General features: G+C 41.9%; 1 protein-coding gene across 1 annotated transcript in view; it reads left to right on the forward strand.

The window, feature by feature from the left end:
• The window catches only part of LOC117561773 (glycerophosphodiester phosphodiesterase domain-containing protein 5-like), a gene marked incomplete at its 5' end in the record, with an annotated part of 39,418 nt that extends 17,240 nt beyond the window's left edge, over nucleotides 1-22,178 (forward strand). Inside the window, 6 exons of the mRNA XM_034239390.1 lie at nucleotides 910-1,128; nucleotides 1,884-2,041; nucleotides 16,571-16,718; nucleotides 17,555-17,637; nucleotides 18,041-18,117; nucleotides 19,702-22,178. Of these exons, the coding sequence (XP_034095281.1) occupies nucleotides 910-1,128; nucleotides 1,884-2,041; nucleotides 16,571-16,718; nucleotides 17,555-17,637; nucleotides 18,041-18,117; nucleotides 19,702-19,808 (792 nt within the window). The remainder of the gene's footprint in view (nucleotides 1-909; nucleotides 1,129-1,883; nucleotides 2,042-16,570; nucleotides 16,719-17,554; nucleotides 17,638-18,040; nucleotides 18,118-19,701) is intronic.
• Between the last annotated feature and the right edge of the window lie 1,484 nt (nucleotides 22,179-23,662).

Consider the following 23,662-nt stretch of genomic DNA (forward strand, 5'->3'; position numbering starts at 1 on the left):
CTCTGCTCTCTCCTCTTCATCTCTCTTGTCTTCTCGTCTCTCAGTCTACTCTGTCTCTCTACATCTCTTCTCTCTCCTCTCGTCTCTCTCTTTGTCTCTCTCTCTCTCTCTTTATCATATCTCTCTCTCTCTCTCTCTCTCTCTCTCCTCTCTCTCTCTCTCTCTCTCTCTCTCTCTCTCTCTCAGGACACCAGAGGTGTGCTTCATTAATAAATAATAAGAACACATCTTGAAAGTGGGTTGGGGGGACACAAACAGGATTTGAAAAGTATACTGTACATCTACCTGAACGGGCTGTCAGAAAGAAAAAATATATATACTGTATATTTAGTTGAGTCGGCCTAAAAGGCACGTCGGCCCACCGGGAAAGTGCCCGGTATGCCAGATGGCCAGTCCAGCCCTGCACACTGCAGGTTCAGTCTGGTGATATGACCCACTGTCAGTTCATGAATAGAAGCTTGCTCTCAGAGGTCTGCTGCAGCTCTGGATCCACAGCATGGACCAGCTCCCTGTCCTCAGAAGGCAGCCACAGCACACACACACACACACACACACACACACACACACACACACACACACACACACACACACACACACACACACACACACACACACACACACACACACACACACACACACACACACACACACACACACACACACACACACACACACACACACACATGGTCAACAGTTCAACCACAGTGTTTATATCACTTGACATCAACTCATGTGTTCAAGTTTATATCTTTTTTTACTTTAATATTAATATTAACATGTTCTGTGTATTTTCAAAATAATCCAAATAAAAACAGCCCGATAAAGATGTATTCTCTTTTCTATTCATTCTCGGAATGACTAAGCATCTTTTCTTCAACATGACTCTGCTGCCCACCCACTCTCTGACAGAGGGACCCCTTTGGCACCGTGTTCTCTCTGTCTGAGCCGGACTGCTCGCGGGCCCAGAACCAGTCTGTGCCCACCCTGGCCCAGTTCCTGGAGGTAGCAGCCCGCAGCAGCAAACTGGTGCTATTTGACCTGCACAGGCCACCGTACGGACATCCCTACCATCAGTCCTACATCAACACCACTCTGCAGGTGGTGCAGGCCCACATCAACTCCTCACAGGTAGCTGTTAGAGGGATCAATGGGAAACATTTTCAATACACCTACAGAAAATATAAATATATACATATTAAAAACATATATATTTGTGTTGGTTTGTTTTGCACTTATATTCAGTGACTACCATTTCTCTACAGACATATGTCAACGTTTTGACCCCGATCCCAATGAGATGCATTAATATTAGGCATCTGCTGATACTTATGAAAACATTGCAGCAGAGTGTATAACGTTGAGTAAACATTAAACAGTAAACATGTACTGTATCTGTTGCTAAATTTGAAAACCAAATCTTTACAACATTTTTATTTATCAAATGTCTATATATACAAAAACCTATAGTTAAACATTTTAATCTATAAATATATGATGGAAATGAAGTGAAGTTTCTTTCTTCTGAAATTGAAGTGACACAATCTGCTAGCGAGTATGATATCTCACTCTGTTTTTGGAACCACACAAACACTCTGATCTTACTATATTACAGAGTGGTGTGGAGTGCAGCCCTAGCAGAAGTGGACAAATGCAGAACAGTACATATAAGGATCAGAATTTAAATTGTTTTATGTCGACATGATCCATTAAATCCGCCCGGATCCTCAGAATCAGCTCAGGACGTCTGTGATGTGACATCCTCAAGAGTATTCCCTCTTTCATTTACTGATTATTGTTAGTGATGACAAGCGCAGCATTTGTGTGTGTGTGTGTGTGTGTGTGTGTGTGTGTGTGTGTGTGTGTGTGTGTGTGTGTGTGTATAGGTGCTGTGGCTGCCTTCTGAGGACAGGGAGCTGGTCCATGCTGTGGATCCAGAGCTGCAGCAGACCTCTGGAGAGCAAGCTTCTATTCATGAACTGACAGTGGGTCATATCACCAGACTGAACCTGCATTACAGCACCATGTCCCAACAACAGTTCAGGTACACACACACACACACACACACACACACACACACACACACACACACACACACACTTCTGACTTGAATTGTATGAACTTATGAAAAGAAAAGTTAGTATGTTTCTTTTACTGCGCACCAACCCTTTAAGCCTGTCCCGAAATTGACACCAGATGGACACACGATAAAGGAAATGTTCAAATTTGGCTCTGATCGTAACAACATCGGGCCATTCGTGAGGGCAGCCTTTGTGCTCTGAAAAAACCTATTAATGTGTCATACCCACTTAACGGGAAGAAACTCAGCTATCAGACAATATTAACCATTTTTAGCAAAACGAAACATAAGGGTAATAACCATGGGCGGCGCCAGGATTTTTTTGCTGCAGTAGCTTTGCAGTTGCTATATAACAGCACGGCGTTGCCAGTTAATTTTCAAAATAAATAAACAAACAATACCAGTGGGCCAAGCACGAGCCTGTTCATATTGTAGCGTTCACCGCTATTCAAGATCATAGCATCACTCGAGCCTTCAATGTAGAAACCGTTCTCTTTATTTTCTGGTATTGACGGCCACAGCCACACCTTACAGAACCAATCAATAGTATAACACTCATGACTTTTCCCCACACTCGAACACAACTCCTACCGTCTCGTACTCTCTCCACACACACCGGAAAACGCACACACACACACCTGGAAGGGGCGCTCTCTCCCTAACTCCCACCAGCAACATTGCCTAAATAACTTTACAAATGTACTAAAACTGTGCACATCTGATAACTGAAATAACTACTTGGACACGCTACTATATGATCCTTAATATTTACATTAAAAACATTCCTTTGACACTTATAACATTACTTTGCAAGGTAAGCGCAACCAAAATAAGTTTGTAAAAGCAGAATTTGAACACTGTTTCTGTGCTCCTACAATATTTTTGTATAATACCATTACACCCTGAGCGTACAAGTACACAATAGCAATCGTTCACCGTTTCAACTGGCATGCTGTGGCATTTAACCTCATCATCTCACACACACTCACACACACAAGTGGATGTAATCAAATAAGTATGTAAACATAACCAATAACCTACCATAGCCAATAACAAATTAATGTAACTTATTTTATTTGTGTTGTTCATTCATATCTTATTTTACCTTAACATTTATTTATTTATGCATTTTTTTTTTATCTCTCAAGTTTTAAAGGATATTTTTAGTTTACTGTCCTATAGTATACATTGGAATGATTTCAAACCTGTTCATCCCAATGATTATAAAGGAGTGCCTTGGAAATATGTGTTTACATCAATTGTGACCAAACCGTTTGAACTTAGACTAAAGTGAACTATCTAAACACTCAAGAGTCCTTTACCTCACTGAGCTGTAGTATCAGCCTCTCAGTCCGACTGGAGAGGACTTTCCCTCCACATCATTGTAGAAATATCTTCTACTTACATCCGTTAGAGCAGCTAGCACCAGATTCTAATAACAACAGCACCGGTACCGGGCGGTGCGCCCTTCCCTCTCTCCCTCGCTCACTCACATTTTGACTGTGAGCTGCGGGCGCCAGATAAGCCAACATCCCCCATTTTCATCACTTACAGCGCCCATCGTACAGGGCAAATGAAACGTGTAACCGGGGTGAAAAGGGTGTTACATTTACTTAATTATGAATATTGTTACATCAAGGCCGAAAATTAGGATGAGCCCCAACGGTCAAAAACTAGTTTTTCGGGGTTCGGGTGTTTTTTACATTACATGACATGTCACTTGTTAGACGCTTTTATCCAAAGCGACTTACATACTCAATACTATGGACAATCCCCACAGGAGCAATTTGAGGTGAAGTGTCTCAGGGACAGAACGACATGCTGACTGCAGTGGGGTTTGAACCTATGACCCCCTGATCCCAACACCAAGGGGCTATCCACTGCGCCACACGCCTCCTTTTGTTTTGTTTGATTTTAACTAAACAAAGTCTTGGCTTTCAGAATATTAAACTTGTTTCGGCAAATTCAGAAGATAAATACAACTTTGAAGCTTCGGCATAATTACAAGCGGAGAACGGAGTAACTTGACGTCACAGCAGGCAGAACAACAGCCGGTGTTTCTCGTGAGGGTTTTCACAACAAACACAATACACAAACAAAAACACACACACACACACACACACACACACACACACACACACACACCACACACACACACACACACACACACACACACACACACAGCAGTGGTGAGGATCTCAGCCTGCCACTGACGTTCAACCAGAAAACATCAGCCGTTAGCTGTTAACAGTAAGCACACAGAGCTCACAGCTCCTCATATCTGTTCAGAAACTAGACGAAAGTTAAACAAGTACAAACCACAGACTGTCTGTGTCATGGAGAATACAGTCGCTGGTTTATTTATGTCTGTAGGCCGTTGTTGTGAGTGTAGACGGAGTAGGCCTATATACAACGTTAGCTTAGCCTGGTCGACCCAATCTTCATTCAAACGCACTGAGCACAGAAATCACATTAAAATACCCTTATTACTTATCGTATCTGTACAAACAAGATATCAATTAGCAAACTGAGATTGCACAGATTCGACAGGTATTAGTATCATTACTGACCGATCCGAACTCGCAACATGATAAGCTAACAAAGACATCACACCTCGTAGCATTAGGTAGCCAACACGGCAATATGTCTTACCTTTGTTGTTTTCTGATCAAAAGTTGTCTTCAATGGCATTAAAACGATAACAATGCTGCTGAAGGTTAATCCATAGGTTAATCCAATGTGTCTGTGTCACTTTGAAATTATTTCTGATGATCCATCAGCAATACACCTAGTTTTCAGATTTCAGAGCGTAAAATAGGTTTCGCTTTGGGCAAACTGCGTGCGCATAGCTCTCATTTCTCAATGGTAACGTGTGTGTACAGTATGTGGAAATTCCCCTTCGATTCTATTGGCTCTAACGGTTCAAAAGAGATGTCAGTCAATCATCAAAATCGACCAATGCTTATTATATGTTATAGTTTGAATTCCTAAAGCTTTTAGTCTCCGATCCCATCATTCAAGGGTGGTTTTCACTATAGGTAATGGTTCATTTTTGGACGGACACTATAATTTACATTTTTTTACTATGTTCAATCTGAATTTACTTTAAAATAAAACAATTCTATATTGATTGTCACTTTTCTACAATTCACAGGTTTATCATTGCTTTAAGAAAAAAGATTATTAATTTACCCCTTTTAGAAGGGAAGTTATTGTAATTTGTAATAGCTTGCACATCTTCCGGCGCAGACTGAAAACTCATCTCTTTCGACTCCACTTCGAGCGATAGAATTACTAACAAATAATTGCTACTGTAACAAAGCACTTATATACTAATAAAGGACTGGCTTATCTAAAGCTAGTTGAATAGCACTTGAAATGTTTTAGCTCTATGAAACCTGATGTACTTATATGATTCTGTTTTCTTCTAGTTTGTGTCTTCCTGGTCGAATGTACTTATTGTAAGTCGCTTTGGATAAAAGCGTCAGCTAAATACAATGTAATGTAATGTAATTTGTTTTGGGAATGTCATTTTCGAGCCTGAGACCTGAAAAACAGGCTTGGGGCTTAACAGGTTAAGCCATCGTATGACCGCCGGTGGAGTTTCTCAGGCTCCGGCAGCAACTTCGTGAGCGGTGGAAAAATCTTTGATATGCCAAAAAATTGCCGAAAGACCTTGCGAAGGTTGATCATCGGTGTCATCGGGCATTTTTCGCCTCACTAAGACAATACGAAGGAAACAAGAAGCTGCCCGATTGTCTTAGAAAGGCAAGACGACTACGTGAAGCCCTCGCAATGCCATCGTGTAGCCATCGTATTATAGTACGATGACATCGAGATGGGACCACGGTGTCGGCGAAGACAGCCGAATTTGAGTAGCCCAAGCGTTTCCCATGTGTCATGGTAACGTGGACATATACAATGCCAACCTCAGAGCATCTTCCTCAGTCAGTCCTGAACAACTCTACAGAGCAGAGGCGTGTGTAACTCCCAAAGCTTCAATCACAATTAATCACAATTCAGAATGGCATACTTTGATGATGAGACAACCAGGAAAAAGAAGGCAGCAGCATTGCTTCTTTTGATGCACCTCAGAGAATATGATGAGCAACTCTTACAGGCCCAGCACCTCCTCTTACAGGGAAATATTTTCTTATTTCACTTTGTCATTTCTTGCTATTTGTGACCTGCTTTATCGAAATCAGTAGCAGTGATGATACCTGTATTAAGCAGGTGAAACAGGAGCATGAGGACACGGTGTGCTATGTTTCCTTGCAGATCACTTCTCTGGTTGTTTTATTGCACAACAAAATCATGTAAATAACCCAATTTGTGTTCTGTGAAACTTTCGTTGCAGTTGTATGTCTTAAATGTAATTTAGGTTAACTTCCTGTTTTATTTAGATGCTTTTATTTTGAAGGCGAGTTTACGCTGTTGACAGGAATGGTTGTTGCTATGGAAACAACATGCCTTTGTGTGTGGTTCGGGTGCCATCGTCTGCCCTTCTGTAGGCACCTTACTTGCTTCGGCTGTTGCTTGGCTGTTGACCTATGGCGTTATATTTGTGCCTCTATCCTGAGCACGCAATGAAACATGTTGAGCATAGAAAATGCTATTGAGCGCGCACTTGAATATTTTTGAGCACAGAGAAATATATTTTCTCTCATAAAACTCCTGCTCCGTGCGCAAGCAGACCGCTGCACGCTGTAACCCCCTTTTTATAGCAAATTTGGACGTTGAAATCCTGTAGCAACAGGGACCAGCGCATAAGGCGGTGGTTGCTGTTTTGCATCCGAGACAGAAACACGAGGGGATTGTGATCAGAGAATATTACAGTTGGCACAGAACTCGACCCTATGTACACCTCGAAGTGCTGTAACGCCAAAAGTAAGGCTAGTGCTTATTTTTCGATGGTGCTGTAATGAAGCTGGTGTTTCTTGAATTTCTTCGAAAAGTAACAGACCGGATGATCAATGTCCCGCTTATCCTCCTGCAGGAGTACTGCCCCCGCACCGAACGCACTTGCATCCACCTCCAGTCTTATCCGGTTTAGGGACCAGGAGAGAAGGTGAACTCCACGGGCTACTACTTGGAACGGCTAAGCCGTTTTCAATGAGATACTTCACTTCCTGACGCATTCATTCTCGCTTTGCCAGGTTAAAACGGTAGGCATGCTGTTTAATTGGCTTGTGTTCGCCTACCTCAATATCATGAGCCAACACAGTCATTTGAGTATCACTAAACAAACTCGGATAATTTTCAATGAGCCTGCGAATATCAGCCCGGGGCGAGTAAGACAGATGTGCTAAATGTTCATTTAGGTTGGACAATATCGCTGAATTACCGAGACGCGCACAGGACACCGAAGCGCGCCTGTCGCTCAGCCCGTCATCACTGGGGCTGTAAGGTGGCTGAGTAACAGACACAGAGGAAATAGGTGGCTGGGTGAACGACACAGAGACAATAGGTGTTACTAACGGAAATTGAGCGGCGCCACTTCTACGATCAACATACATTTTTAGCATGTTTATGTGACACACATAGTGCTGCGTACCGGTACGCCGAACCGGTACTGGACTTGTAAAAAGTTTCGGTTTAAATCCGGTTAAAACCGGAACGTCGGGAACCGGTACTTGGACTCGCAAAAAAACTAGCACTTACATATATTCTCCTTTTTGTTATAAACCATCTAAAACCTCCCTGAAGGGAGGAGAGACTGAAAAGAGTCAAGGGAAGCTTATAAAAGTTAACAGCATTTAATTACACAAAATATGCGGTGGTGTACAAATGAAATTGCAAAAGGAGGCGCTTTCCTCATCTCCCGTCAGCCCAGGTCAGCAGGTAGAATAGATCAATTATTGGCTTGCTCTTCCTGTTGTCATCTGAGGTCTTCTCCTATTGGCCGGCGTCGTCGGGGGCGGGTCCAATGCAATTATTGCCTTTTTCTGTTGCTAAATTACATCATTCTGGTGTCTGTGGTTATTTAAACATTCCCTGATAAACGTTATTCAGCGTCAATAAATGAGTGCTAATCCCAGTGTGCTCAGTGTACAACATCACATGTCATTTCACCTTCGATTCACGGTTTGAAAACGTAGCAACCTATGATGAATTGGAAATGGGGGACCCTGATGTAAACAAGACGAAAGTCTTTCTCTGGTCTGCATCCCCTTAACAATTGTATGTTTTGAGCTGTACTGTACTGTACCCAATATACAAGCTGTTAATAAACTTTTCAATCAATCAATCAATCACCATTTCGCCACATGCTAATGCTAACCGGAAGTGAAGAATTTTCAAAATAAATTTTTTTAGTTAATATTGTGAACTTCTGTTTTTTTCAGAATAAAACTGATTTAAATTAAATAGTGTATTTAATTCAAATTATGCCATATCAACATTGATTTTAATTTCTAACAGTATGTATGTACATCACTATGTATGTAGTATGTACTGTATAATGTACACATGTAGAGTTTTAGAAAATACATGGTGTACAGACAGTACAGTACACTGACTGTACAGTTACTACAGTGTGTATACTGTACAGTAGGTGTGTAACAGTGTAATGCGTATAGTCTACTCTACACTCTACCTTTCAGCAAAGTTTTAGGGATTTAGGCTCAGTCAGCTCAGGGACTGTTTGGTTACTTTAGTTTGGTAAATGAAATACATGTTTGAACTTTGTAGTAGTTCACTGTAGTTGCTGTCATAAGTCATTTGTAGACTAAGTGGCAAAAAGTGTTTTTTTTACATTTGTACTTTGTAGAGAAATGTAGACACAAGTTGGACGGGAGCACAATAAACCTGACAAGTTTGAATTTGAGTTGATTATGAGTTTATTTTCAATTGATAATTAGCTCACAATAAGTTCACTTTAGTTACTCACACAACTTGACACAAGCCATGGGTTGAACCTGAACCTCTGGACTTGAGTCCGGACCTGAACCTGAATGTGAGTCCGGACCTGAACCTGAATGTGAGTCCAGGTACGCAGCACTAGAACACACACAAGTTTTTTTCCTACTATCCGGAGTGTGGATCATATAATCCGTTCCACTGAGCTTATGGCCGACCTCATACGGGCCGGAAAACTTTGCTTGCAGGGCCGAACCAACAACGGGCAACAGAACTAATACGCGGTCACCGGTTTGGAATTCCCGAGCAACTGACTTTTTGTCGTACCGGGCTTTCATCTTAGACTGGGAGGTCTGGAGCGACTCACGGGCCAAATCACAGGCACGATGTAGCCTTTTTTTTAATTAACTCACAAAGTCCAAAATGTTGTCTTTTTTTAATTTATTTATCGGAGAGCCAGTTCTCCCTCACGCAGTGGGCCACACACAGTGTGACCAAAAACCAAATCGGCCGGACTGAATCCTAAAGACTCCTGTAAAGTCTCTCTTATAGCGAACAACAACAACGGTAAACCCTCATCCCACTCACGATTTGTTTCGCTGCAAAATTTGCGAAGCATGCTTTTTAGCGTCTGATAGAACCTTTCTAATGCGCCTTGACTCTCCGGATGGTACGCACTTGACGTACGGTGTCTAACACCTAGTTCTGACATGACCTGAGCGAAGACTTTGGACATCAAATTCGATCCCTGGTCACTTTGGATGTGCTTTGGGAGGCCAAACGTGAAGAAAAACTTAACCAACGCTTTCACAATAGAGCGAGCTTTTAACGAACGCAGCGGTACCGCCTCCGGGTAACGAGTAGCAGCGCACATCACCGTAAGAATGTACTGATTACCGGATTTTATTTTAGGTAACGGCCCGACACAGTCAATTATAACATGCTCAAAAGGCTCTCCCATGACGGGGATCGGTCTAAGGGGGGCCTTCGGGACCACCTGGTTTGGTTTACCAGACACCTGGCTGATATGGCAAGAACGACAGAATTTAACCACGTCTGATTTAAGTCCAGGCCAGAAAAAATAATGGAGAACTCGCTGGTACGTTTTTCGGATTCCTAAATGGCCGGAGAGGGCGTGATCATGTGCCAAACTCAGTACTTGTAAACGAAACAGCTGTGGAACTACAATTTGGTACACAGACTCCTGTGTAAAACCGGAGCTTGGCGACCAGCGGCGCATCAGAACACCATCATCAAACAGGTAAGACACTGATTTTTCACCTGTTTTGTTTTTTTCAAAGGACAGGCAGGCCGAAAATGTACTGTCCGATTTCTGTGCTTTAATCAACTGATCTTTATCTACTGAAAGTTGAAGGGGTTTGTCGTGAGGCTGAAGCTCTATAGAAACAGATATTTTCTCTTGACCCACTGCTAGTGGGCTCATTGGATCGGAGTCACTCATAAAGGAGTCACTCAGATCCACTACGTCCCCTAGTTTTCGGGACATGGCACGAATTACGGCACACACAGAGAACAGCTGAACCGAATCCACAGCTGGATCATTAACCACTTCAGGTGACGGAAAAACTTTATTCCCAGCCAAATCATTACCAAGAATCAGATGAACACCGTTAATTGGTAACTGGGGACGCACAGCCACCCTAACCATATCAGAAATAAATTTGGACGACAACTGAACAAAATGCAAGGGCGCATGCAACACACTTAGTTTAACCCCCCAAGCCAAAATATCTGTCCCACTATACTACTAAGCTGAGAACGGCAAGATACCACCATGAATAATCGACTGCTTAGCACCTGTGTCCCTCAGAATTGTGATGGGAATTTGTTTTCCCTCACTTGTCAAAGACACAGAACCCTGCGAAATAAACGGCCTGAACGCCTCATCAATTGCGCTATCCTCCACGTTTGATGCAACGTTCTTTACAGAGTGCAGCTTGGTATGAACGAACCCTACAGGGAATGGCGTTTTTCTACCTGCATGCTGCTCTTTCCTTTCTAGGCTAGGACAGTCGACGATGTAGTGTCCTTGCTCACGGCAGTAATAACACTCCCTATTATCAGCCGTTTTGGTGCTACCACGGGGAGGAGATCTTACCCGTCTGTCACTTGCCACAGGCTCACGGCAAACTGGAAGATAAAAAGCATTTTTATGAGTTAACACAAATTCATCTGCCAGTACTGCGGCAGCAGCAAGCGACACACCTTTCTGCTTATTTAATTTAACCAATTCATACGCTCGAAGAACTGTGGTTTTTATCAGTCGAGGCTCTCCTCAATAGTCAGGGCATTACAGACTTCCTGAGCTTTACCCTCCAATTTGCAATGCAACAACAGAGGCCACACTCTCTTTGGCCACTGCAGCATAATAGCAATGCGTTCAAAAGCATTAAAGTAGGTATCCACCTCTGACTCCCTGAAAGGTGGGACTAATGTTATGTGCCTACTCACAAAACAGTCATGGGGATTTGTGTGTGGTCTATGGGTAGGTGATTGACTGGATGGTAGAGCGGCTCCCCGCTCTATCTCCAGAACTTTTACCCTTAGGTGCATGGCTTCCACCTCCAACTCCTTGTGTCTCAGCTCTACCTCCCTGATGCGCAGTCAGCTGTAGCTCCTCTACAGACATCCCAGCTCGGGAAGGCAGTCCTTGGAGTGGGGCGGACAAACCTGCGATATCAACCACTTCATGTTTTTCCTCAAATACACCCTTCTCGACTAGTTCTGTACACAATAGGTCTTTTAACTCTTGTTTTTTTGTTTTTGTAGGCACAAACACATCGTAAAACTGTGCAATTAACACTAAATCTGCTACTGTGCAGTCATCTCTCAATGGAAGGGTCCGTAGTAAACAATTCCAATTGACTCTCCATTGTGAATTCCAAACAGAAAACTGTCAACCAAATGTACGAGAAGAGGAAATAGCCATGCTTACCCAACACGATGAAAAGAACGAAAAGACCGGATGGACGAGCCCCCAATTTATGTTATGCCCAGGTCTAGGGGAACCTAGGCGCAGCACAACATTTGCACTCTCCCCATTCTTCCCACTCCGAAGAACACGGACACCGAGTCAGAGAAAGCGTTTGGTAAATTTATTTACCAACAATTATTCACAAACAGGAGTAGCAAAACCAACAAAAAAGAAACAAACCTTTAAACTCAAAATCTTACCTAACCGAGAAAATAAATATACAGGCTTCTTACCTACACTACCTTAAACAGGAGAAAACGAACAATCCAAAATGGAAAATAAAACAAAAGAGTTTGCACTTCTGAGAACATAAATCTGTCTTCACAGGTAAGGTGAAACTGGCCCGCAGCCAGAGGAGAAGGACAAAACGATACCAAAGTGCGAACACAGCACCATAGAACAAAATATCAAAATAAGCGCCGCATTGGGAGTAGGAGAAGTTGAGTCAGTGAGAGCGGCCGAGGAACTGCACGGCTGCAGCTAAATATCCTCCCGTCTCCCCAGGTGGACCAATCAGCCTGTCGAGGGCAGCCGTTCAGCTACCGGGCACCACCTGTTCACTCATACGCAGCCACACAGACACAGGAGGAGGAAGAAAATACCTGCACACAAACAACATAACGACCCAGGGTCGTAACAGTGTTGTACAGTGCGTAGATGCGGCGGACAGACAGGTCTCAGTTGGTTTGGTGTCCTCTGCTTACTTTTAAGACTTGTAAATACAACTTTTGGCCCGTAATTTCAATTCCCCATTTCAGCGACCAGAGAGAGTGGGGGGGATATATCCAGTCTCTGATTGTGTTACGTTATTATGAGAGTGCTCTCATACTTGTTTGATTCTGAAATTGTATATATTTATATAAATATGTGTGTGTGTGTGTGTGTGTGTGTGTGTGTGGCCTAGCATTACTATACTTGTGGGGACCTAAATCTGTTTACAGTCATGTGTGGGGACTCGCCGCCCTTATGGGGACAAATTGGAGGTCCCCATGAGGGGAATCATTAATTTTAGGGTGAAGACTTGGTTAGGTTTAGGATTAGGGTAAGGGTTAGGCATGTGTTGTTTATGGTCAGGGCTCTCGACTAACTTTTTTCACCATCCTCCCGGAACCGTCCCGAAATACAATCTAAGCCAGTGGTTCTCAAATGGGGGTACGCGGATCCCTAGGGGAACGTTGGAGTACTGCAGGGGGTACGTGAGATTTTTTTTATGTTAATTGAAAAAAAAACATTAATGCATTTACACAAACTACTAATAGTAGATTAACTACTTTATTCAAAGGTATACAGTAATTCTGGATAATAAAATGGGAACAATAAACAGGGTGCTCTCTTTTCCTCTCCCTCTCCTGACAGCCCGTTAGTCTCGTGCAGCTCGCTGAACCTGTAATAAGTGACCCGACAGTAAAGAATAAATATATTTATAACTAGTTTAGCTAGTTCCAGAGTAGATAAACTAGCTAAGTGTGTTAGGTCTAACTCTTAGTGTATTTTTGCTCAGCTCAACGGTCCGTCACAGCGGTGGAGCTGTGATCATGCAGAGCTGCGTGTTCTCTGTCAGCAGCAGCTGATCTGCTCTCTGATCTCTCTCTCGCGTCCAGTTAGACTTCACTCGCGTCTATGTCCAAATCTATCAGATCTAGCTAGTTCTAGCTAATTATATGACTGCCTGCTTTTCAAAGGACCTAAACAATAAGCGTTGCTTGGCAACGGCGTGTGGCCGCAAAGTAGCGCAGCATTCTGCATATGTTTATATGAGGGGTCAAAATCCCATGCTCATATATTTTTTTCTCTTCATTCCCATAGCCCCAAAATAAATAAATATACAAATATACCAATTTTAGGAAAAGTAACGAAGTTTGAGCAGTGTGGGTTTTATATTAACATAGTTTCACATATTTCAAAACGCGAAGTGTAATAACTGCAGTTGCCTCCCTGTCAGAATGACAAAGATCCTCAGTGAAGCACAAGCCCATGTTTCTCACTACATTATAAGTAGGCTACAACTTATTAAAAAGATCAGTTCAATGCAACTAATGTCGTCTCAGTGTTATTGGATGATGTTAAAATTGGTTTGCCATGAATTTAGTGATGGATTGTAAACATTTGAAATGTAGCATTTAAGTGCTTCTCAGTTACAATGTTGTTGTTTTAATAAATCAGACACTGATGGTGCAGCGCTGTGCTGTACCTCTTTACAGTATATAGGCATTTTTTCCTTAACAAATAGTTTTTGCGCTGATCAGGGGGTACTGAATTTGTTTTTCAAAGGGGTTACATGAGTGAAAAAAGTTTGAGAACCACTGATCTAAGCCGTCCCGAAATTAATGTGGACCGTCCCGAATTTAAAATGTTAGTTTTTCTACATTATCATTAATTAAAATCATTCAAAGTGACCTTTAACATAAATAAAACATTATACAAATCATTAGATGATAATTCATCAACCTTTTTATTTGAGTAAATCATTCAATCACATAAACAAAGGCCAAATATATTTAAACAAACACACAAACGAGAAGATTACTCTAATATTGAATCCAATCAAGTCCCATCCAATTAACAAAACAATCCAACACTCTGTCCTGAAGACAGAACCCAGAGTAACCACTAACCAGGATGACAGTCTGTCAGTCAGGAGACCTTTACGAACGGCCCGCCCCCTCGCACACAGACGGGAGAGAGATATCTCGTCTGGATTGGAAAGCTCGAAAATACATCATAGACGCATGTTGTAGTCTTATTGTGAAACTAAAACTGCGATATAATGTGTATGTAGCAATAATACATATGACATATATTATTTAAATGTCTCCAGTACCGATAAAAAGTCCGATAACGTCGGAGCTTAACGTTACCACTGTCTTTAATAATTCTGGCCCGGGCCCGTTTAATACCGGGGCTCGGTACCCATCCCTACATGGGGAGAGGCGCAGCTTATTGCTAAGGACTAAATACGATGGAGGGTTCTCTTCTCAGCCTTATTACCCATAGGGGATGAAGAGGAGTAAGTAAATAAAGAGGCCGGCGCTCCAGGGTCTGGTTCTGCTGTGCGTTTTTGTGATGTAACGGTAAAACATTTCAGAATTCCTCCACGGGATGTCATTGTCATTGTACATCACTCAACCCGCGAAATACACACACTCAGTACTTAGCTAGACCCGCGAATTTGCGGGCACAGCTCATTGTGAAGATCATAATTAGCTAAAAAAAATAATATATAATTAGCTCTTTATGAATATTATATTTACTATGATTATTATAAACAGAACATTGTGTTAAACTTAACATGGTGATTATTTTATATTCCAACTGTGCAGTAGTTTACTGATAATCAGAGTTATTCTCTGTCTCTATGGACGAATATAGTGTATCACTTCTAGAGTTGGGAATCATTGCAGGCATTTCACTTTGCAAAACAAAGTGAAATAAATCAGTTAATCTGTATCTAATGTATAGTATTAAAAGGAGTTGGTGCTTTCCTATCTTCAAAACAATTATTTTAGGAATGTCCACTGTAAAAGTAGGGACATGCCATATTCTATTGTACACTCTGATGTGCATTATACATGTGATTATGTTTATAATAAGACGTTGCCATTGAAAATGTCCATAAAGACTGAAATATTGAAATCTATTGATACATACAGTACATACAGCATATTTCAGCGGTGTGTGAAAGTGAATAGTTAAAGATTTAAGAAGTTCTACTTCAGTGTTTGAAAAACAGATTTGGTGTCCTTTGCTTGCTGATTATGCATTCAGCTGATCCCTTTGCACCATTTGAACAAACTGTTGAACTGACCCTCAGAAATAATAACAAGTTTATATAACTCCTTGAGATTATACACCGCTGCGTTGTGTAACCTGCCAGAGAAAGGTTTCCTCTCAGCTCTGAAGTTCCCCTTACCTGAAAATCGTGTGTGTGTGTGTGTGTGTGTGTGTGTGTGTGTGTGTGTGTGTGTGTGTGTGTGTGTGTGTGTGTGTGTGTGTGTGTGTGTGTGTGTGTGTGTGTGTGTGTGTGTGTGTGTGTGTGTGTGTGTGTGTGTGTGTGTGTGTGTGTGTGTGTGTGCAGCGAGTGCTCTGCTTTCAATGTGTTTTAATGTTTGAATTGACTCTTTATAATAATAATCTATAGGAATCTGAAACAGATTTAAAAGGATGTTTTGAATTTTCTGTAGATTAAATGAACTTTGACTCTTCCTATTCAGTTCTTGGATTTTAAGGAAACACAAAATAATGAAACGTTCACTCCCCCCATTCCGGACTTACGGGGGTTGGTTGTCTTGCAGCGCGACCACAAACTAAAACAAATTGAAGTTCCACAGTGTTCTCCTGTCCTGCAACTCATTGACTATTAATGGAAGTTCAATTATATACGCCTTCTTATTTTGGGGCCAAAACTATTCATATGTGAATAATACATTTGGTCTTAAGTGTAATATTTGTATCTTTCTCAAAATAACTGTAACTGAAAGAAGGAGGGCTACCATCAATAAAACATCACTATAACTCCTGATTCCTAACATTTGAAGGGTTTTGTAAATAAAATAAAACGGTACGTCAAAGAGAAACCAGGTGACTATGGAAACTATTTAATGTGTTCCTCCTGTCCCCCCTCCACACCTCTGTCTCCACAGCAAGTACCAATCGGTGAACGTCAGCACTAACCTGTATGTGATCAGTCAGCCATGGCTCTACACTTTGGCCTGGTGTTCCGGAGCTCAGTCTGTAACCACCAACTCCATCCACATCCTGTCCAGCATCAACAAGCCGCTCTTCCTCATGGTGAGCGCTTTATTAGATATTATCATCCTGCTGTCCTGAGAAAGCTTCATGTCATATTCCTAAAGGCTTAATTGTTTGGCTGCATGGAGCTTTGATCTACAACATGGCTGTACCAAACTGTATATACTGTATGTCCTAGCTGTCTTGGCTTGTATCATTTCCTTTAAATGTCACCAAACATGATTTGTTTTGCAATTCCAAGAAGTCAGGGAATTCCCCAAAATATGATCAATATTGATGCAGCAAAGGCAGACTTTGACTAGTATGAGAATGTGTCGTCCTTCTTTGCCTTTATCATAAAGAGAGGACAGGCGGATGGGAGAGGGGGGGGGCTGGCATGCAGCATTCTACACAGACATCAAAACATAAACTACTAACCTTAGTATACTGATTATTTCATGTGATGAAACCTTTTTTTTAATAAATTGTAAACTGTACATACAGAAGTAGACTACACATTGTTAAAAAACACAGGCCTACTTTTGCAGCCTTTTCACATGCTGATTGTTTGCTACCAGGATGTAGTCTAAACTGTAAGAGGACATTCATCCTCTTCTTCTGTCCCTGGACTGCCTAACTTCCCTCAGATTTAGGAGCTGCTTACAGCCTGCGGAGGGTTGGAAAAAAGTCCTTATGCATTTATATTTTAGACATCTAGAATGTGCTCAGATCCGCTGGTGCTTGAAGGTTGTTCAGTCTGTAATCTTTTGGTATCACTGACATTCTCTCACCACCTACATCTCTAACTTTGTTATACAAGTACCGAAGCCCCACTCAATCAAATAAATAATGATCTGTTCACTGTTCCATTATCAACCTTCTCTCCGACTCTCCAGACTCAAGAGGAATACAATTTGATGTGGATTCTGACTGATGCTGTGTCTGCCCTGCTCATCATAGCAGTTTTCATATTCCATTGGTGCGTACAGACACACACACACACACACAACACACACACAACACACACACACACACACACACACACACACACACACACACACACACACACACACACACACACACACACAACACACACACACAGGCACTTCCACGTGGTAATTCCCACTCAGTGGACAGATGAAAGCAGGTACATGTGGCAGCTCAAAGCACTTTGGTGAGCACAGAGACATACCTGGTTATCTCCTGCTGCTCTGATCTCTCTCTTTGGTGTGTGTGTGTGTGTGTGTGTGTGTGTGTGTGTGTGTGTGTGTGTGTGTGTGTGTGTGTGTGTGTGTGTGTGTGTGTGTGTGTGTGTGTGTGTGTGTGTGTGTGTGTGTGTGTGTGTGTGTGTGTGTGTGTGTGTGTGTGTGTGTGTGTCACAGGTGGAGAGAGAGAGGCCTGCCCTGGTCCGGCAGCCGACAGACTCATGAGAATGGAACGTACAGCAAGTTCAGGACAGGTGTGTGTTTCTCTTTACAGTGTCACTGTGGATTCATGTAAAACCCCTTTTCAGGAGACACTCAGTTTACTCAATACCAGTATCATTAATAGCAGTCACTATCAGTTTCATTCCTGCTGATCAGTACGGAGTGAGGCTTTGCTGGAGCAGATCATCTTCATTAAAAGAGGCAATGTCTTATCTGGTCATCTAAGCCAATCAGCAACACTCCCAGAGTGTAAGCGGATTAAAAACAAACATGGCCCCCAGCCCCCCCTTCCCATCTGTACTGCACACAGGGATGAAGCTGGTACATGTGATGGACCAGCAGAGACATTATTTTATGACTCAATCCTTGCATGCATGTGTGTTTTAGACTCCTCAGAGGTCATCTGTTTTCGCTGGAGCCCCCTCCACTCTGACCCCCCTGCTGGAGCCCTGGTCTCCCTCCCTTTGGTCTTCAACCCATGACCCCCTGCATGACCCCCTGCATGGCGCCTCAGGGGAACCTTGTATGAGCTCTGAACTTTGTCTGAACTGTACAAGCTGCTACTCTTACTGTAGGAGAGTAGCACCCTCTCTGAAGCCCACACAGAGACATGTGGGATTTAAACAACTGAGAGGATCAAGAACTACAGAAACTGTTGTAGAAAGACCCTCCATTACTGTGAGAACCTACAGTCTGCCCCTTTCATCTCAGCGTGGGTCCATACAGTAGATGTAATCCGTCCTCCTCATGCTTCACATGAATGTCTTCTTGTTGGCATCTCTTGTGCTTCACCACCTGCTTGTGTACTCCCCCCCCCCCCTCATTAATGTTTCTTGTGCACCCTTTCCTCTCTCCCTTCATGGAGAGGCGAAGTCCCTCCCTTTCCGGGGGAGCTCCATGGGACCTTATTTCGGAAAAATCATGTATTGAAGCCAATGGCAAGATAAAATATATCTTTCGATCCCGTTTGAATTGTGGCACGAATTACACATATGATGTTTGTCAATTTAAAAGATCATTTTGCAAGTCAAGAAAAATGATCGCTGGATAACAATAATGTTGTACACAGAAAACTAGTTGCTAAAACAAAACACGAGTGTACCTTGTTAGCTAATGTTAGCTAGCTGACATTAACGTTGCACGTTACACTCGTTTAACACTCACAGAAAGCTTGTACAGCCGGTCCCGCATGCTGGCTCTTACGGAACCGACTATCCCTTTTGTGTAATAGCAGCTCTCAACATGCCCAGACGTGTAATGATTTCCACCTCCTTTAATACTTTTCACCTCATTCTGGTGTTGGTGACGTGTGTTGTGCGAGACCAGAGATGTTGTTCATGGAGCGGTTTCACACACAAACTGTGACTTTTTTGATATGGAAATGCTTTTTTAAGATTGACAAACATCATATGTGTAATTCGTGGCACAATTCAAATGGGGTCGAAAGATAACTTTTCTCTCGCCATTAACTACAATACATAATTTTTCTGAAATAAGGTCCCATGGAGGTCCCCCGGAAAGGGAGGGGCTCTCTATGGCATGCCTCCCCCACAGTGCTCCTTGACATGTGAAGGTATGAACTATAAACTCTTTGACTGTTTGCCCCCCATCTACAGAGCTGAGTGACGTGTGGTCCATCTCCAGCGTCAGCGTGCGGCCGGACCTGCGGAGCGCGCCCAGTTCCCCCAGTAACCCCCACCTGCCCACCATCACTGAGGAGTGAGGGGGTAGAGACAGAGAGCAGAAGGTACAGACAGTGAGAGAGGGAAGAAAAGAACGAGTAATGAAAAACTTAAATATTTACGTCCTGATAAGGAAGCATCACATTGGAATAAAACATTCCTGATTATTATTATTAGAGGTTAACACTGTCAAACCCCCCCACCAAACTGCATCTAGTTGTTCAGAGTGCGGGCAGCATGCTGAAAGGAAACAACTCCATAGAGGGTATTACATTGAAACTGTCATTACATCTGTGACAGTAACTATTTCTAACTGAGCCTTTGGTGATTCACGCTCAGAGAATCCAGGACAGAGAGAGGAACAGCAGCAGAGCCTTCCTCTCTCCTCTCAGGACTCGGCTGGTCAGGCAGCGGGTGGGGGGGGCTGGAGACCCCCAGTGTCATAGAGGCCATCACACAGCCTGGGCAGGGAGGACAGTTGAACTCTACCCAGAGCCTGACATGCTTTACAACATTTTCATCATTCAACACCACCAGCTGAGCTCAGCATCGCAAGAAACTCAAGAGAAAGAAGAAGCCAATGAATATACACTGCTGTAGTAATAAGCGAGTCACTTCACTCTTTCTGTCTCGTGGTTCTAGTTCAAAGAAAAACCACATGTTTGAAGAAGAAAGCACGGACAGAAGCTGGAGGAGTGATGGAGTGGAACCCATGGACAACGTCTGCACAGAGATCAGCTGCATCAAAACCAGCCGTAAACCGGTCTCTGGCGTTCTCTGGGTCTGTGAGGGGGGGGGGGGGCACAGTACATTGTTGGACTGACGGAGTGAATGTAACCCAGAGGCTTGGGAAGGTATTGCTAATATCTATTTATCTTTTGTATTAGAGTGAATGTATTATATAGCAGGCCATGTGTCTCAAAAGCATGTGGGAATGTTCCGGCAGGCTTGGCTTCATGTTTGTGCCAAAGCTGCTCTAATAAAGATACTTCTGAGAACTTGTTTAAAGAGGCGATGAATACAGCTTCTTTCCCTGGAATACAGCAGTCTTCTAGAGCATGACTCTATAGTCCGTCAGTGCTATGTTGTCCTAACTTCAACTGATTTTACATTTGTGTTTAAGTGTCTTCACTTTTTAGGTTTGAAATCCAAGAGGTTAGGATCCTTCATTTCTTAGGGGTTTTGCCAGTTTGCTGCACAGGTTAGCATTACATCTCTCCAGTCATTCACTGGATCAATAGTGAACTTTTACGTTTAGGGATAGGCCTGGATTTTGACACGTCTTAGTCCTTAAATTCTGAATTCTGAAGTAAAAAGCAGCCAGTACAGTGCAGAGTTCACATCTTTCAAAGACTGCAAACACAGAGCAACTTGTACTGTGTTGTAATGTCACCTGAAACAGTGGTTAGCACTTAGCTTAGCTCTCCTTGTGTTCCTGTTGAGATATAGTAGGCTAAGCTTTTTGGCTGAAATCACTATAGCTGCAGAACCATAAATATTCAATTGAATATACTGTATATTCATTTGAATAAAGCCCTGTGCTGGGTTTCCTTTGGAGATGCTTTGGCTTTACGCTTGCATGTTCTGGAATCATCCAACTTGTATAGATTCTTTTCAAAAGCTATACTTTGTGATGGCAAGTCCTCCGTTGGATCCTAACAACCACAGGAACTTTTTCAAAGGTCTCAAAACACAGTCAGGTAGAACGGTTCCAGCCAGAGTTTAGCACGCTGTGAGGAACACTGACAGCAGAGGCACCAGTTCAGTGCTCCTCTGATCAAAACCTCTGCAGTATCATCACTCTGCAATATATGACTTCAGAGCTAAACTTCAGAGCACAACCTCGTTGTATTATTCTACAACAGTCATCCATCAGCAGTTCAACTTCTCTGCTGTCTATCCGTGTAGATTCAAATATATTTTTGACAGGGTATGTTCCAACAACAAATGAATTATTAATAAGGGTTCTGAATGTCACCCCCTCAGCTGTGTGTCAGATGCGGCTGTATGAGTGGATAAAGGTTGCTGGTTTGATGCTTCCTGTCTGTGTTCATGTGATGCTCGTGTCGTGCTAAACGTGTACAGAAAGTGACACGAGGAGATCCCCGCTGCAGAGATATGTTCAGGCTACACAACAATCAGATCTTCTGAAATAAGGAATCAGAAAGGAAATGACTGCAAGCATCATCCCACACCTCTGAGCCACTGTCTCTGAGCAATGAATGCAGTGATGCAGCCAAACATCAGCTGAGATATAACGGAGTACTGTCAGAGTCCAGATGCCTTTCTTTCAGCTTGTACTCAACGGATACTTTAGGTTTGATTTCATAGAGCTTGTGCTTCTTGTTTTCACTGTGACTGTTCTCTGATTGTAATGCTGCTGTCATCTTATATTAAAACATGAGAAGGTCTGTTCTTGGTAACTCTTCTTTGTTATAAGCCTGAAGTACATGTTACACATCACAACAACTTACATTTCACTGATCTCATATTGTGCAAATACAAGTCATGTTATCCTCCAAAATATATATTAGCAATTATGTATTCAAATTCAATGAATACAATCATATATTTGTTTGCAGTGTGAATAATAATGATTACATAGGGATGACAAAGATAGAATCATTGACTGATATGGAAATAAAAGCTAAACTAAACCAGCAGGATGACATAAGATATCTTTGTCACACTTTTAATTACTTTCAACATTTTTTTTCAACAATGTGAAATAACATACTATTATGACATTTCAATAGAATGCTTTATGATGAAATACTATGATATGACTCATTTGACACCATGAGTATGACTTATTTGGTGGGTTTTTCATTACATTCTATACGAATGTATTTAACACACTTTTTAATGAAAAAAGTATCTGACTTTCCTATAAGATACTATACTAGTACTTTAAGTATTTACAGTATTCTTTGGCTCTATGACTACTTTGGACTCTGGACATGACAAGGACTTTCATTTTAATACAGACAATACTCTTGACTTTTTATAGCATATTTATTGTTACATTTGTATTCCATAATATTCTATGACATCATGACATGCTGTACTATGAAATCTTATACATTATAGTTATAGTAAATTATCATTATTTGTATGGCGTAATGTTATTTCAAGTTAGATTTTTTGTGATACATTTTTTTTATGTAAACAATCGCATACCTTTTTTATGAAAAACTAAAACAGTGACTTATCGTAACTGTATTATGACTCATTTGGTATACATTACTGACGTTTACCCACATTTTTTACGAGTTACTAAATACTTTAATGAGAGTTTTTTTCACCAATAAAATATACTCTCAACATGCTATACTGAAATGATTAGTTATACTAAACTAGGACATTTATGAAAATTAGTCACAGCATACTTTTTTTGTATATTTATAATATATAAACCATTTTTGCTACAGCACAGAGCTTTGAGTCAGAGCAAACATCCGGTCTGCACCCCAACAGAATAGAAAAGCTGGCAGTTGTTAATGCAGCCAGAGTTTAGTGGAGACAATGAATCTACAGCAGATGTTCATATTTACCTAGATATCACTTTTTCTATTTGACTGGAGCTTAGGCTTTTAGTGAAGAATCTCAGAACTTCTAAGAGAGCAAGGCACTGGGTCAGAGCCTCTGAACGACCACTCTTGTGACCCACTCAAAATACACACTACTTTCCCATTCCCACAGCCAGGATCCCTGTGATCAAGGAAGATCTTTAAAGACTTCTATAAATCACCTGAAGTGAACATGAATCACATTTCTTTGATTTGAATGTGGTGGTTGTTCATGTTTATTTTTGATACAGTCACATGAACAATCTGAAATATTGTATTCACAGTTCAGCCCTGGTTTGGGAGGTGTTTCTTTGTATTATTCTCGT

Source organism: Gymnodraco acuticeps, unplaced genomic scaffold, assembly GCF_902827175.1.
Source record: "Gymnodraco acuticeps unplaced genomic scaffold, fGymAcu1.1, whole genome shotgun sequence".
Classification (NCBI taxonomy): Eukaryota; Metazoa; Chordata; class Actinopteri; order Perciformes; family Bathydraconidae; genus Gymnodraco; species Gymnodraco acuticeps.